General features: G+C 40.6%; 1 protein-coding gene across 5 annotated transcripts in view; it reads left to right on the top strand.

The window, feature by feature from the left end:
• The window catches only part of NUP93 (nucleoporin 93), a 131,098-nt gene that overhangs the window by 13,881 nt on the left and 100,600 nt on the right, over positions 1-16,617 (top strand). For all 5 annotated transcript variants that reach the window (XM_030581329.1, XM_030581330.1, XM_030581332.1 and 2 more), the window contains one exon: positions 3,212-3,329. In XM_030581329.1, coding sequence (XP_030437189.1) covers positions 3,212-3,329 — 118 coding nt within the window. The remainder of the gene's footprint in view (positions 1-3,211; positions 3,330-16,617) is intronic.

Genomic DNA, 16,617 nt, shown 5'->3' with positions numbered 1-16,617 from the left:
ATACAGTGGGGTAAAACAACTTGTAATTTGGTTCCTAAAATCATAGGACTGGAAGAGACCTCGAGAGGTCATCTAGTCCAGTCCCCGGCACTCACGGCAGGATTAAGAATTATCTAGACCAGGGGTTTTCAAACTCCATTGCACTGCGACCCCCTTCTGACAACAAAAAATACTTCATAACCCCAGGAGAGGGAACTGAAGCTTGAGTCCACCCAAGCCCCACTGCCTGTGTTGGGGGGCCAAAGCCCGAGCCCTACCACTTTGGGCAGGAGGCCAAAGCTGAGGCTTCAGCCCCAGACAGGAGCCTGCAACCTGAGTCCTGCCACCCAGGGCTGAAGCCCTCAGACTTTGGTTTTGGCCCTGGACAGTGGGGCTCAGGCTTTGGCCCTAGGCCCCAGCAAATCTAAGCCGGCCCTGGCGACCCTATTCAAATGGGATCCCGACCCACAGTTTGAGAACTGCTGATCTAGACCATCCCTGACGAGTGTTTGTGTAAGCTGCTCTTATAAATCTCCAATGATGGAGTTTCCACAACCTGCCTAGGCAATTTATTCCAGTGCTTAACCACCCTGACAGGAAGATTTTCCTAATGTTCAATCTGAACTTCCCTTGCTGCAATTTAAGCCTGTTGCTTCTTGTCCTACTCTCAGAGGTTAAGGAGAACAAATTTTCTCCCTTCTCCTTGTAACAACCTTTTATGTACTCAAAAACTGGTATCATGTCCCCTCTGCCTTCTCTTCTCCTGACTAAACAAACCCAATATTTTTCAATCTTCCCTCATAGGTAGGGCCCTACCTATATTTCAGGGCGTTAAACAATGAAACGTGAAATAAGCCCTTCCCTGTGAAATCTGATCTCCCTCGTGCTGCTGGGAGTGTCCCAGCCTCTGGCTTCTAACTGCAAGCCCCAGCCAGGCTGGGGAGTGACAAGACTTCTGTGCTGCCTTCAGAGACCAGCAGGGGGAGCATCAAGAGGTGGATCTGATTCCCACCAACCCCTACTCCCCTCCTGCTCCCGAGAGCAGCCATGCAGGGGAAGAGCAAGTCCTGTCTCTCCCGAGCCTGTCTGGGACTCGCAGCCCACCTCTGAAGGCAGCACAGAAGTCAAGGTGTTAATCCCGTGACTCCCCTACAACTGGCTTGTGACCCCCACCGCCTTCTCCCACAACCCTCTTTTGAGTTGGGACCCCCATAGTTACAACACTGTGAAATTAGAGATTTAAACTTCTGAAACCATGAAATTTACCAATGTTTCAAATCCTAGGGCCATGAAATTGACTAGAATGGCTCTTGAATGTGGTAGGGCTCTACTCATAGATTGTGTTTTCTAGATCTTTAATGATTTTTGTTGCTTTTCTCTGGACTTTCTCCAATTTTTCCACATCTTTCTTGAAATGTGGCGCCCAGAACTGGACACAGTACTCCAGCTGAGGCCTAATTAGCCCGAGTAGAACGGAAGAATTACTTCTTGTGTCTTGCTTACAATACTCCTGCTAATACATCCTAGAATATGTTTGCTTTTTTGCAACAGTGTTACACTGTTGACTCCTATTTAGCTGATGATCCACTATGATTCCCAGATTTCTGTCTGCAGTACTCCTTCCTAGGCAGTCATTTCCCATTTTGTTTGTGTGCAAATGATTGTTTCTTTCTAAGCAGAGTACTTTGCATTTGTCCTTATTGAATTTCATCCTATTTACTTCAGACCATTCCTCCAGTTTGTCCAGATCATTTTGAATTTTAATCCTATCCTCCAAAGCGCTTGCAACTCCTCCCTGCTTGGCGTTGTCTGCAAAGTTTATCAGTGTACTCTCTATGCCATTATCTAAATCATTGATGAAGATATTGAACAGAACTGGACCCAGATCCGATCCCTGCGAGACCCCACTCGTTATGCTCTTCCAGCTTGACTGTGAATCACTGATAACAGGTTTCCAAACAGTTATGCACCCACCTTATAGTAGCTTCATCTAGGTTGTATTTCCCCAGTTTGTTTATGAGAAAGTCATGCAAGACAATATCAAAAGCCTTAATAAAGTCAAGATATACCACATCTATCGCCCCCCCCCCCCTTTCCACAAGGCTTGTTACCCTGTCAAAGAAAGCTATTAGGTTGGTTTGACTACTATTCCACCATTTTTTCTGTTATCCCTAGAATATCTGATTTCACTTCCTGCTCCAGTATTTTAGTTCCTCTGTTTTGTTACCCAGACTCCTTGCATTGGTATACAAACATCTTAGTTGTTTCTGCTTGGCTTTGCCCAGATTCCTCACCTGAGGTACAGTCATTCTACTGCCAGTATTACCTACCTGACTGTTAGCTTCATTGGTACTGGCACTGTTATTTCGTCTTAATGCCCATTCTCCTACCCACTAGTGTTCCTTTCTCCATTGCTGTACACTTTCTCTCTCAATTTTTTCCTCCTGGTCAATATTAGAATGAGGCTTGGAGATTACATGAGCATGTCTCAACCATTTCCCCAAGTTCCTGGTTTAAAACTCTTTGTCCTTATCCCCTCCTCTTTCCCACATTCCACATCCTTGCTGTCCTGCCCAATGTATGAATCCATTGCTCATGTTATTTTAGAGGCAAATTGCATAGGCAGCTCTAGAAGGAAGGGGGAGGGAAAGGGTGGATCAGGTTGTGGTTTGCTGAGGTGGTTGATTCTCTTTGCCCTTCGCTTTCTACTGAGGAGGAGGCATGCAGTATAGTGTAAGGGAATTTGGAAAGATGTGGGCAAGCGAAGAGGGCAAGAGATGATCAGGGCAGACAGAATTACTGGTAAGTAATTATTTTCCACTCAAAGGCTGGATAGAAGAAAATGCTGGAACTTTGAGTGACCAATGTATTCTTCTGCAGAGCCACCATTTAAATCAGAGTGCAGTATTCTGTTCTGGAAATGGCACTAACTTACCAAGGTGCTTTAGAATTTTTACAAATGGAACGATTTGACAGCTGTCCCCTCCTGCAATAGGCAATGAGAATAGCATTAATTTAACAAGGGAGATTCTTTTCACATCTTTTCAGGGCTGATAATACTGGATGTTACAGCTTTACAGGTATGTATGTCCAGGGTTTGATGTAACAAGAGAGAAACTTCTTTCTCTCTACGTCCACTGATCTAAATATTTGAACTCCAGATGTTTTTCCCAGAGATATTAAAAGTATCTTTATCTGTTTAATACCAATTTTCTCTTCTTCCCCTATACAGATCTGTTCTTCTTGGGTCCAAAGGGCTTGACATATCCCATATCTCTCAGCGGCTGGAGAGTCTTAGTGCAGTCACTACATTTGAACCCCTTGAGCCTGTGAAGGACACTGACATACAGGTAAGAGCAGTCTGTGACGTACAGGTTATTTACACTCTCCTGACAAATAATTGGTGTTTGTGGGGGTTTTTAGTCCAAGCTCTTCTAAGACAGGCAGTTGCGGAAGCATTCTTGCCTTGTGTTTTGCTTCCTGGCAAGGTGAAGCACAAAGCAAAGAATACCATGCAATCAAAAACCTAGCTGGAAAGATTTTGGGGTTAGGTTTTGGATGAGGTGGTAGGTCTCTGTCTGTTTTGCAAACCTGGATAGTAGCGGGCTATCCCTCCCTTCTAGCTTTTAGACCTTCCTTGTGTTTTGGGTGGATGAACTCATGGTGATTCACTCAATAATTTTAAGTGATTGGTTTTGGGGGGCAGCTTTTTTCTCAGTCAAGCCAGCTATAGGGGGAGCAAGTAGCCTTTTTTCTTGTAAATTATGCTCTGTATTGCGGATCTTTTAATTGTGAGACATTGTCCTATTGATAAGCTTACATGCCATGTTTCCTGCTTTTGATCACAGTTTGATTTAGTTTATCTATTTTTGCTGTAAATCACCTTTGCAGCATATAGCTAGTCTCCAGCATCTTAAGGGTTACTAGTTCTATGGTTTTAAATGTGGCTTGTTTTGTCATGATCTTCTTTTCATCTTTGTACTAGTTGCCTGCGTTATTAGACTAACTTTAATAGTACTGCTGTTTCTAGCACTGCGAAGTAAACTGCAGGGTTAATGACTCAGTTAAGAGCTTGTTAGCTGTGGATCTGTAAGTTCTGAGAAGATTTGAATGGAGCTCGTCTTACTTTTTGTTTAATGATTTAGAGGGTTATCCTCATCTTCTGCTGGTATATAGATAATAAAGGATATCTAGAAGGGTTATGAGCCCTCATGGTTCAGGATATTGGCCAATCTCTACTGGAGCTGTAGGCTGCTGACCTATCTTCCCAGCCCACGAAAGACTAAAGCTACCCCCACAAGTCTGTCCAAGCTTTCAGAGCACAGTTTTCTTCTTCAATTGCAGTAGAACCCCATTTATCCAAGCATTCATTATCTGGCTCTCCGTATTAACTGAACCAGGTGGTAGGGCTCAGGTTGGTCATTCTCCCGTTTAGCCAGATTTTTGATCATCTGATCTGGCCCCTGTCCCAAATAGATTGGATAGTTGGGGTTCCACTGTATAAAGCTTGTAAAGTAACAAAAGGTTATTCCCCTGATGAAAGCAGGCTACAGGGTCCCAGAAGCTTTTCCTTTTGTGCGTTTCTCTCCTGCTTCAGGGTCAGCCACACAGGATCTGGGCTGCTTCCCACAGCTCTCCTTAGCTGGGCTTTTTGAGCCTCTTATATGAATCCCCTGATCCTTCTCAGCTGGATCTGAGTATTGAAGAGGACTGGCTGCCCCCAACCCCATATAAGGGCAGACCACCCTATTGTTACAGGGGATTAGAAGGAAACTTTTTTTTCCTGGGAACACGTTAGCTCCTCTGCCTACTGCAGGGGTTATTGCACATTATCTGAAATAGCTGGTATTGGCCACTGTCCGAGGCAGGGTACTGGGCTAGATGGATCACTGGTCAGATCCAGTCCGGTGATTCGTATGTCCTCAAATTAACGTCTGCAAAGCAGTATTTGTGTGTATGAACAGCTCTAGACAAATTTCTATATAATCTGATTCCTTGTTGATATGATACTTTGTTCCTCCTCACCCTCTAGCTGTTCCTACTGTTCTCCCCCCTCCCCCTGCCCCCCAGAAGATTTTGCCACTCTTTCTCAGAAGAAGGTTAGCAGGCCCGGGAGATCTATTGAATGATCATAGGGTGATAGCTTTTACTGCTGCTCACTTTTTTATTTGAATTTTATTTTATTCCTTTGTTCCAGTTTCTGATATCTTTTATTATGATTTATTAAACTTACTAGATGTCTTTCTTGACCCTATTCCATCTAGCTTTTTGCAAGAGCTCTTCTTCCTTTTTACATCTAGATTTACTGTAACTATTCTTTTTTGATTTTGGGCCGGATGGATTTGATTTAAATCACTAGTCAGGAAGACTTGATTTAATCATAGATTTCTACATAAAAGTGCATTCTTGTTGGTTGTTATAATCTTAATACATATTCGTCACAACTCAGAGATGTAGGTTTCATTTTTAGAAGGTATACACAATACATTTTTTAAAGGGATTTATTTTGAAAACTTTTCAGTTTAGTTTTACAGCTATATCAGAAAATGATTGTTTGGTTATTTCATTTACCAAAGGTAATTGAAGCAGATATGTATGAAGTCATTTGGAGGTGAACCATCTCCTATTCAACAGGTTAATCATTAATATTTGGAGGATTTTCTTGCCTTGCTGTATTAGGAGGAGAACATCACTGGACAGACATTTAAATTGTTTTATTTAACTAAAACAACAATGTTATGTATTCTGGATTTTTCTCTTCAACAGCAAACATATAATATTTTAACAAAACAAGCATATGAATTTTTGAATTTAGTTAAACATTCAAGTTTTTTAAAATCAGGTTTGTTTTTGTTAAAATTGTTATTGGGGAGGGGAAGCTCAGTGGTTTGAACATTGGCCTGCTAAACCGAAGAATGTGAGTTCAATCCTTGAGGGGGCCATTTAGGGATCTTGGACAAAAATCTGTCTGGGGATTGGTCCTGCTTTGAACAGGGGGTTGGACTAGATGAATCCTCCTGAAGTCCCTTCCAACCCTGGTATTCTATGATTGCTCACCTCTATTATTTATTTATTAACAGAAAAAATATTTTAAACAAGCATGTTACTTCTGGAGACACAAAGCCATAGTTGGAGAACTGCAAAACTAAGCATCTCTGATGGTATCTTCTAGACTGAGCACTGAGTCCCATTGGGTAGATGGAAAGATTAATCTAAATCTATACAGAAGCCCCTGGAACCCCATAAAATTGGTTCCCTAATTCATGAACTATTGGAACATTATTAGCAAAACTTTTTTCTTAAACATTACATAACTATATTGTCTCATACTACAGAATTAGAATTTATAATCCGTATTCCATGATGAAATATTTTGAGCCATAATATATCTTAATTAAAACTATATTTAGATAGGTTTTTTCCTCAAAAAGCATTTTATTAAAAAAAATATGATTTAAATAATTTTTTTTTAAAATCATTGATTTTTATCCACCCTGATTTTGGGTGTCTATCCTTTCTTGTTTAAGAGTACAGTACACAATCTTGCTGTAGATTCTCAACCCCCTAGCAATAGTGCTAAAAAAACTTTTTTGTTTCCAAGCTGTTTGGGTACATGGGCCAAATGTTTCCATTTATTTGTCATCCTCTGATAAATCAAGATTGACATGCATAATATTTCTTTCTATTTTACCAAAACAACTTTAAGGTTTTCAACAATCTGATTTCTACCAAATCTCAAGGTCTCCTCAATAGGAGGGTTATTTGATACTGTTAATCAAATGCTCCTTCTGGTTTCAATTTTTTTTTTTTTTTTGGTGTCTGAGGCCTCACACCCAAGCTTTGAGTCTTGAATCTTTCTTCACAGATGACTGCCAGCAAAAATATATAAATTAAATAAACCGGTGATCTAAAACAGGAAGCATGACAATATTCCTGGTTTTGTGTGATTTCTACAGACACAAGGGAGCTTCAGGGCTCTGCCCTTAGTCTCCTTATTGTTCAACTTCAATTTAATACAGGCACAAGGGTTTTCAGTATTTTGTGCAGGTTTGCAGGACATCATCCTCTGCTTTGTCTGAGGATATTTGCAGTCACATCTCAAGTTGTCTGGCTGATGTTGACAATTGTCTGTATCTGAAAATACCTACTCAGAATATAGACAAGGCTTTGCTCTTGTCTGTAGGTCTCAGTACACAGATGTCAGCAATAGCATCTGGTTCTCTGAGAGAAATTTTTATCAAGGTTTTACCCAGGGCAAGAGATCTTGGGTCTGTATGCCTTTGGTTATCCTTTGCCTTCCATGTTAGTTCTGTTAAATCATGTAGGTTTTACTTGCTTGTTTGTTATTTTAGACAAAAGCTCCTGGTATTGGACCAAAGCTTTAGTAGTATTTTGACCTGATGGTTGTGACAGTCTTTTTGCTGGTTTGGCTGCTTCTTTAGAAGCCTAGTGGTCATTTAGAATCTTTTTGCTCCTTTAGGGTCGCATTACGCCATGTTACTTAGCCCTGGTCTACATGGGGGGAATCAGTCTAAGTTATGCAATTTCAGCTACGTGAATAACATAGCTGAAGTCAACATACTTGGATCTTCTTACCGTGGTGTCTTCACTGCAGTAAGTCGACGGCTGATGCTTCCACCGTCGACTCTGCCTGCGCCTCTCACCAAGCTGGAGTGCAGGAGTTAATGGGAGAGCGCTCGGGAGTCAATTTATCGCATCTAGACTAGACGCGATACATTGATCCCTGCTATATCGATCGCTGCCCGCCGATCTGGCAGGTATTGTAGACATCCCTTTGGTAGTATTCTATTCTGTGAGTTGCCCCATTTTGCTCAGTGAGTGGAGTAATATGCAAGTCAAGGGATCAAGAGCGGCAGAATCTGGTTCACTCTGTCATTCCTCTAATTACTCCATTATTTTACAGTTACACTGGTTACTCTGGAAATGGATAGATAAGTAGGTTTTAATGTTGGGGGGGGCAAGTGTTTGTCTTGTACAGCACTGAGCATGTGGTTAGCACTCATCGACCACTATTCATAGTGTATTTTAACAATAAAAACTTCTACTCCAAATAATTTGTACGACTTTAGTTCAGATTTGTCTTTACCGACTTCCTTTGACCTAAGGCTACATCTATGCTGGAGGTGTAAATTCCAGCACAGGAAAGCATATACATGGGCACCTTGATTAAGCTGTCATGCTAAACATAGCTGTGGCTTAAGTACGTATCTCGGATCTCAGACAGGATTGTGCAGCTCACCCATACCGTTGTGTCTATGCTGCTGTTCGATCAAACCTAGCATGTCTACATCTACCTGAACTGGAAGTTACGCCTCCAGCTGTGGTGTAGAAGTACCCTAATTGTCCTTTCTTGGTTCCTTTTTCTTTGCATTCTCTAGACACCGAGGCGTTGTGCACGCTACATAGGCTCTGCCAATGCAGCTGTAGTGGTATAGCTATACTGCAGAGCCCTCTAGTGTGGATGTAGTGTATGTCCACAGGAGGAGGAGGAGTTCTGCCAGCATAGTAACACCACCTTCCCCATGGATGTTAGCTCTGCCAACGAAAGCCGTCTTCTGTCAGCATAGTTGAGTCTTCACTGGGGTTTTTGCTGGCATAGGTATGTCAGTTAGGGGTGTAGTTTCTTCACACCCCTCACTCACTCAGCTATGCGAACAAAACTTCTTAGTATAGACCCCGCCTGAGCTTTTGCACTCTTAACCATATTTAGAGCAAGCATTTGCCAGGCGCTTACAATTCTAGTTACTATTTCTTCGGTGGCAGCAAAATGTGACTGTAACGTTGCATTTGGTACTGTTGTCTGCTGATGCACCTCGCATTGCAGGAGTGGTGGTAATCTTTGGGGAGGCACACCAGATCTGATCTCTAGCCATTCTTCATTGTTGCCGCTTAGACTAGGGTTTTAAAGAATATTTTTAAAAATTATCTGTTATGAATTTTAGGCCAGTGCTAGATTTAAATCCAGTCAAAGCTTCCTGCACAGGAAATTACTGGATATTGTTTGACTTCCTGCCATGCACTCTTACATCTTTTCCATGCGTAGCACCATAGAGAAAATTTTCCGGGCCCTATAAGAGAAAAATAACCTTTGTCTCCTGCCACTTTATTTAAGCCTCTCAGGTTTTTAAGCTCTTTTGCCTAAATTATTGACTTATTTTCTTCCTATCTTCTTGTGTTGCAGTGCTGGTGTTCTGTAAGTGGGCAGCATGGAGAGATTAGTCTAGCTGATTTCTCTAATGAAGGCTCTCTGCAATGCTGACTGATTCCAGCAAATTTCTGTTTCCTGTAGACAGAATGGAACGCAAAAGGGAAAGACAACAGAAGGAGGGTCTTGGGGGGATTGAGGGGGGACAGGCCTATAAACCTAATGTCTTCAGTGGCTCAAAAAGTGTGAGAACCCAGGATTTCAACTTACTGGCAACCTTGCCCTATTTAGATAATTAGCAGAGTGTCTTTCTATGCTGAGCCCATTTTATACTGTACTCTTTAGTGCTGACTACAGAGAGGTGCATCAGATTGGGTCTCAATCAATTACCTGAATTATTTATCAGTAATAAAATGTAGATGACTTGTTCATAAAAGGGATTAGTCTGGGAAAGTCTCACACTAGAGTAGTTGGCTGGAAAACTTCTGATAAAGATTCTAGATTCCTGGCACATAGATGCAAGAATTTTTTTCCGCATATTTTAGGAATAACTGTGTTAAATTTTGTAGAGGAAAGATAGTTTGCACATTCATTCATTCACAGCTTACAACATACAAGCTAAGATCCTGGTGTTACAGCTGCTTGTGTCCAGACAGCTCTGTGAGTGTCACTTAAGTCAATGTGCAAGTGAAGTAGCATGTGTGCTTGGACCCAGCTGCAGAAATGGGGCTTCATTTGTATCTCCTAAGTCAGAGTTCGGCAACCTTTCGGAAGTGCTGTGCTGAGTCTTCATTTACTCACTCTAATTTAAGGTTTCGCGTGCCAGTAACACATTTTAATCTTTTTAGAAGGCCTCTTTCTATAAGTCTCTAATATATAACTAAACTATTGTTGTATGTAAAGTAAATACAGTTTTTAAAATGTTTAAGGAGCTTCATTTAAAATTAAATTAAAATGCAGAGTCCCCCGGACCGGTGGCCAGGATCCAGGCAGTGTGAGTGTCACTGAAAATTAGCTTGCGTGCTGCCTTTGGCACGTATGCCATAGGTTGCCTATCCCTGTCCTAAGTGATTACAAACATTGTGACAGATAAAAACAAGGAGCTTTGTGTCTTCTGTATTGTTACATGTGGTGCAATATGCATAGGCTTAGCAGAATTCAGTTTTGATTTTTTTATCATTTCATGGCTAGTATTGATGTTTATTTTTAAGCATTTGTTTATCAATTTAAATTTTCGTAGTTACACAAAATTTGGTTTTAAGCATTCCCTCTCCCCCCGCCCCCATTTATCAGTATAAATTTTCACGCTTGCGGGAAATTATGTATGGAGGGGTTAGACAACAATTCTTTAATGACAACAGACATTGAGATTCAAAAATTCAAAGCTTTATAACCATTAAAACACACATTTTTAACATCTCATGTCAAATTAGACAATGTAAATAATCTTAAAACAAACTCAAGTTCTTAAGCAGCATTTTTTTAAGCTCTTATCTGTAAACGTCTAATTGTCAATGGAAATTTTTTTTGTTGGTTTGTGTGTGTATGATGAAATTGACGTTTACTGACATTAACCTATAAATATCTGATCCTTCCATGCCTTAATATGCAGTGTCATACTCTGATATTAAATCACTATGATTTCTAGACCAGTGGTTTAAAAAGTCTTCTGGATTGACCCACAAGTCTACTTGTTTTTATGTGTGAGCGCAAGAGCTGTGATACAACCATTGGAAATGTGCAACTCCCACGTTTAGAGCCTGAGCCAACTCCCAATGAAGTCAATGAAAAGACTCCTATGAATGTTGAATTCGGGCCTCTATAAAATACAACTGTTCTAACTGCTTAGAAAATGTTGGGTGAAATCCTAGCTCCATGAAAGTCCGTGCGAGTTTTGCCTTTGCCTTCACTGGGGCCAGGATTTCATCATTTTATCTGAGGGCCTGATCCTGCATTCCTGATTCAGGCAAAACTACCATTGGAAGTTTATTTTGTTTTATTTATCTTTACTTATTGACTAGGGTAGATCTTTAAAAATCCAAATACATCAAGTCAATGGGAGTTTTGTCTGAATGAAGACTGCAGGATTAGGCCTTAAATTTATCCGAATAGCAACTGAATATGACCAGAATTAAATATCTTGGATATTTTGAGGGTTTTTTTATTACCGTAGGTTTTCTACCCATGATTGTGACATTAAAAAAAAACACAGTAATTTTGAGGTAGCATTGTCTCCCCAAACCCTTAAACCAGGGAAATAAAACATGCTTCTTGTGGCTTCAGTGGCTGAAATCTTGATAACATTCAGGCAGTGAGGTTTTTTTTGTTTTTTTTGTTTTTTTATGATGATGAACATTTTATACTTTGATAGAGTAACTAAAATCAAGCTTTTTAAATGGAAACACTGCCACACACTTAAAGGGGCAACCTCAAGTACTGTTTACCTTCCATTCTTTGCATCACCTTAGCCTGAAAATGCATGATTCCTCCTACAGATTTTGTCCTTCCCCATTTGCCAAACATGGATTTTTTTTCCCCTATCAATTTTAATGGAGCTTGAAATTAACATAGCTTCATTTTTTTTGTAGTTTCCTTGTTTGCCCCAATCGATGTTGCCTGTACAACTGTGGGGACCTTTTACCTATTGCAGAGCCAGTGGCGAGAGCACAAGGGCAAAGTCCTCTGCTTTGGTTATGTAGGGTCAGTTGGTCAATTTCTCCCTGATCCCCATTATCTTCAGGAGAAATAGGTTACAAGAAAGTGTAATGATGGCTGCAGAATTTTTAAAATGTTGCAGAAATGCCAGACTTTGAAAATGATGTCCCTCGATGGTAGTCTTATTCAGTTACAATCAATGCATGAAGTTTACCCCAAAGGTCAAACCCTACTTAGTTAAGCAGTCCCATTAATTTCAAGTAGGATTGCATATGGACAGATAAAGGAGAAGATAAACATCCAGATAATAAAATGTGGCCAAAGGCAGTTTAACACAATAAAGGGAAAGGTGGAGAAGTGGAATTAATTTCTGACATGCAGCAGTCGGTTTCCAGTACAATCTGGAAGCGCATTCAGAGTGAGGCGATTGGGGCACCCTTTGAAATATAAATAACATAAAAGAATGCAGAAATCTCTTCCACCTCAGAACTGGAGTAGGGAGTTTCCCCAATGTATCTTAGTAAAACCAAATTAAATAAAAATCTTTGTGCGGGGAGGGATAGCTCAGTGGTTTGAGCATTGGCCTGCTAAACCTAGGGTTGTGAGTTCAATTCTTGAGGGGGCCATTTGGGGATTGGTCCTGCTTTGAGCAGGGAGTTGGACTAGATGATCTCCTGAGGTCCGTTCCAACCCTAATAATCTATAATTCTATGAAATCCCATGGCCAGCAGCAGAATAGAAATATCTCAGTGAGTACAACAAGAATACAATAGTTATCTGTAAGTGGCATAGCTTCATGGCTTGCAGTCTTCACCAGGTGGTTGGGGGGATAATTAGCTAGCTCTGTTAATATCCTGCCAGTACTTGGTCTTACAGTTTGTGTCTCTGAATCACCAGATTGGCTGTTTGTCAAGTGTTTATTTAGTCAAGTCTTCCAAAGACCCTTGGCAATAGAAAATCAGTTGGCCTGTGATAATCAAAGATGGTACTGAAGAGTGCAGGGGATGCTCATTCATTGTCCTGTGAAGGATATGTAATCAGCTGCTCCTTGCTTCCTTTGGCTGTGATGCTAGTGCTGAATAGCATCATGTAGCAGGAAACAGAGTAAATTGTTAATACAATTTTCCCACTTGGTACTTTGTCCACTCCATAGTTTACACACAACCAGCAGTTTTTCCCACTTCTTATTAGTCATTTAATAACACAGGACTGTGGTGAAATCTAAATTACTAAGACTTTATTACTTTTACAAAATAGACTACAGTACATTTAGTAGTAGACTGTGTAATATGAAGCATTATCAGTTGTTTAAACTACACTCATCACGTGAATTAGCAGAGTGCATTATTTCTGTTCTTTTGATGCTTTACATGCTAATTCACAAAACAGAATAATTGGCAATTGGTCTCCTAGTTCCGCATGTGAAGTGGCATGGTTCTAGAGCATGGCTTCTCAACCCAAGGATTTGAAACACATCCAGGAAAGTCATGGCCATCCTTTTTATTTTATTTTATGGCTAGATTGAAAGACCCAAAGCTACAGAAGAGATGTTCTGAAACTTTATCTGTGCTAATATGATGTCACAGTATGGGGAAAAAGTAGAGAACCATTGTTGTAGTATATATACCTGTCTGACACATTTAAATTCTACTGCCTACTAGTATATTCTTATAGCTCCTGTATGCTCAACCCAGATGGTTTCTGTTGGTCTCAGACAGAGATAGTATGGTAGGCTTAAAGAACATTTTTAAATTGAGGTTGAATATTGGGTCTTAACGCTTGGTTTTGCCCCTCTTTTACTTTGGCTGAGGGTACTGCACAACTATAATGCGCTCGTTGAAGATTTTGCTTATCGCTCCCCATGTTGCGGCGCTCTTCATCTGAAGATCGAACACCTCTAGGAGGTGGGTGAGGGAAATAGAGATCACTTCTCCCATTGTTGAAATGCAGCCACTTCTAGAGTAGTGTGTGAAAGCTGGTTAACCCCTTGCAGCAACACTAATCAACCATTTAAAACACCGCATGCAGAGGGAATCTAGGATGGCAGGATATAATTATCTGAGTTAGAATGACCCAGGTGACAGACTTCTCCTCTTGCAAAAAGTGCTAGGGGATCATTAGTGATCCCAAGACCTTGGCATAACATCTTACCAGAAATACAGCATTTCTAGCAGCTCAGTTCTCCTCCATACTATGCTGGAGCATTAATTGGGCCCTGAGCAATTCTTGTTCGCCAAGTATTGTACTAACTACTGACCTAGCTAACATCAACCTAGCATGCAAATAAACTATTAGAATCTATGCTTGTGCAGTGCAGGGAAAGCGTAGCTGCTCTATTTCATCAATAAGATCATAGAAATAGAACATCTGTAAGAAGATGCAATATTGTAGACAGGTTCCTGAAATCTGGCAACTTTAGCTTCTTCCATGTATAGCCTGTAACAGCAATTACTCTGGTTCAAGGGACCTATTGATTTTTAGGCTCAGAATGTAGTTTTCTGAAACATCAATCAGTTTTGTTTTGTAAAACATTGATGCTTCCATGAATTTTGAAAAGAAAACCTTGAAGACAGTGACTTTATCAGGGTGGATTTTAGGATTCCCCAGCAGCTGTTTGCAGCCAGGATGCAGAAGCTTTGTGCTAGTGAGCAGGAACTTGACAGGGGAAACGGAGTATAAACAAAAGTGAAACAGACTGCTCTCTTTGCCTTATCTGAGCTTAGAGAAATGGAAAAGAACATTAATGACCAAAAAAAAAAATTTCTAAAATATCATCTAAGCTCTTGTTAATAACAAAGGGAATACATCTTGTTTTCAGACACACATGGAATTTTTAACCTGAGGATCCCCAAAAGCACAAATATCACTTTCTTTCATGGAAACTAAAATGGTAAATAAACATGGATGCTTTGGGCTCTAATTCAGGAGCTAAACTTGGTTCATGGTCATGCATAAGTACAGTAGTGCTGCTTCTCTTAGGTGGAAGCAGCTTCTCAGCCCCAGTGCATTATAATGACCAAAGTATAGCAATGGATTAATAGATTTCACGGAGACACACTCTCAAGGTTGTTGGGTCTAAACTTGAACATTTACCTGCTTTGATCAGGCATAATTCTTCAGTCCTTACTCTTCAAATGGAGGAACTAAATGAAACTGTAGGGAAATTTTCCACACACCATGAAAAGCTTATGCTGACTTTCCTGAGATGAGCCTGTGAAATTATGGGGAGCAGGGGAGTGGTTTGAACATATGGCTTACATTTATAATGGGAAGCCAGCTACAATCTTAACTATGTTGTTTTAATTCAATTCTTGTTGGTTTGCAGCAGTGCTTAGAGGTCCCAACTAAGGTCAGGCCTCATAGCGCTAGGTGCTGTATCAAAAACAAGAGTCAGTCCTTATCCTGAAGAGTTTTTGTAAATTGAATAGACCAGACAAAGAGAGACCAGGCTACAGGAAGTATTAAGTCCATTTTAGAGTTGAGGAACTGAGGCACAGAGAGATCTAGGTCTGGATTTTTAAAGGTATTTAGTCATTGCTGTCCTCAGTGTTTCAATGCCTAAATCTCATTTTGAAAAGGGATTCGCACCGAAGAGCCAAAATCCCATTGACAGTCACTTTGGAAAATGGCATGTAACCATGTAACTCACTCAGACTTGGCAACACTGAGTTAAGCAATGCCCAAATACTCTTAGAAATCTGGGTACAAGTCACTTGCACAGTGAGTCTGTGGCTGAGATGGAAATTGAACTCAAATCTCTTGTGCTCTAATCACAAGTCCATCCTTTTGCTCCAGCTTTCCCCTGGTATAGAGTGATAGCATGGTTTAAGTGTGAGGCTGGGTGTGAAGAACTTTGGAGTTGTGCTCTCCACTCAGCCACTGATTCTTTAATGGAAAATCACTGAGCCTTTCCGCATTTTAGTTCTCCTCCAGTGGAAGGGGGATAAATACCGTCATGCTGTCTGGAGTGGTGCCAGTCTCAGGTCAAACTGTCAGAGAACAGATCAGACTACCCAAACTGGTGGCATATTCTATAATTAGATTCCACCATGCCAGTAATAAACGTGAGCTCACTACACCAGTCTTGCCATCGATTCACAGTCCCTGTTAAGCTCTCCATCCAATCTTACTGCCCAAACTGGCTTTTGTGATAAAAGGTTATTGAAACCAAAAAGCACATTACATTAGGTTTCTCCCAATTCCGAAGGAGCAGCCACTTACTCCATGTCAATAGATACTACAGATATCTCACCAAAGACAACCTGAAAGCAAGTTTCTTTAGTAAACTAACTAAAGAGTTATGAGCTGCAAAAAGAAATGAGTTAGTGAGAGGTAAAATACATTAACAAATGAGTCAAAGTTTGTAATGATAGCAGAGATGTAGTAATCCGCCAGTCTCCAAAAGTCTTTGGAGATCGCTGTCCACTTATTTAGTAACTCCTTCCCTGTTAGAATCAAAACTGTCCAGAGATACAGGATTGTTCCCAGGGTTCATTTTTACAGCGGTTCTCCCAGAAAGCAGTCTGTCAAGCGTTCCCATTGCAGCAGAGGTCTGTAAATTTTCCATTGTTGAATGCAACATCCATGCTTTGAAGTTAGCATGCTTCTCATTTGCAGTTCTAAGGCTACAGTCCTGATATGCCTCTATCATATCCCCCCTTAGTTGTCTCGGTTCCAAGATGAAAAGTCCCGCTTTTATTAATCTCTCCTCATATGGAAGCTGTTCCATATGCCTAATAATTTTTGTTGCCCTTTTCTGAACCTTTTCCATTTCTAATATACTGTTTCTGAGATGGGGTGACCAGAACTACATGCGG

The sequence above is a fragment of the Gopherus evgoodei genome, chromosome 12 (assembly GCF_007399415.2).
Source record: "Gopherus evgoodei ecotype Sinaloan lineage chromosome 12, rGopEvg1_v1.p, whole genome shotgun sequence".
Taxonomy (NCBI): domain Eukaryota; kingdom Metazoa; phylum Chordata; order Testudines; family Testudinidae; genus Gopherus; species Gopherus evgoodei.
Note: the sequence above shows the minus strand (reverse complement) of the source record. Positions and strands in the feature narration are given on the sequence as shown.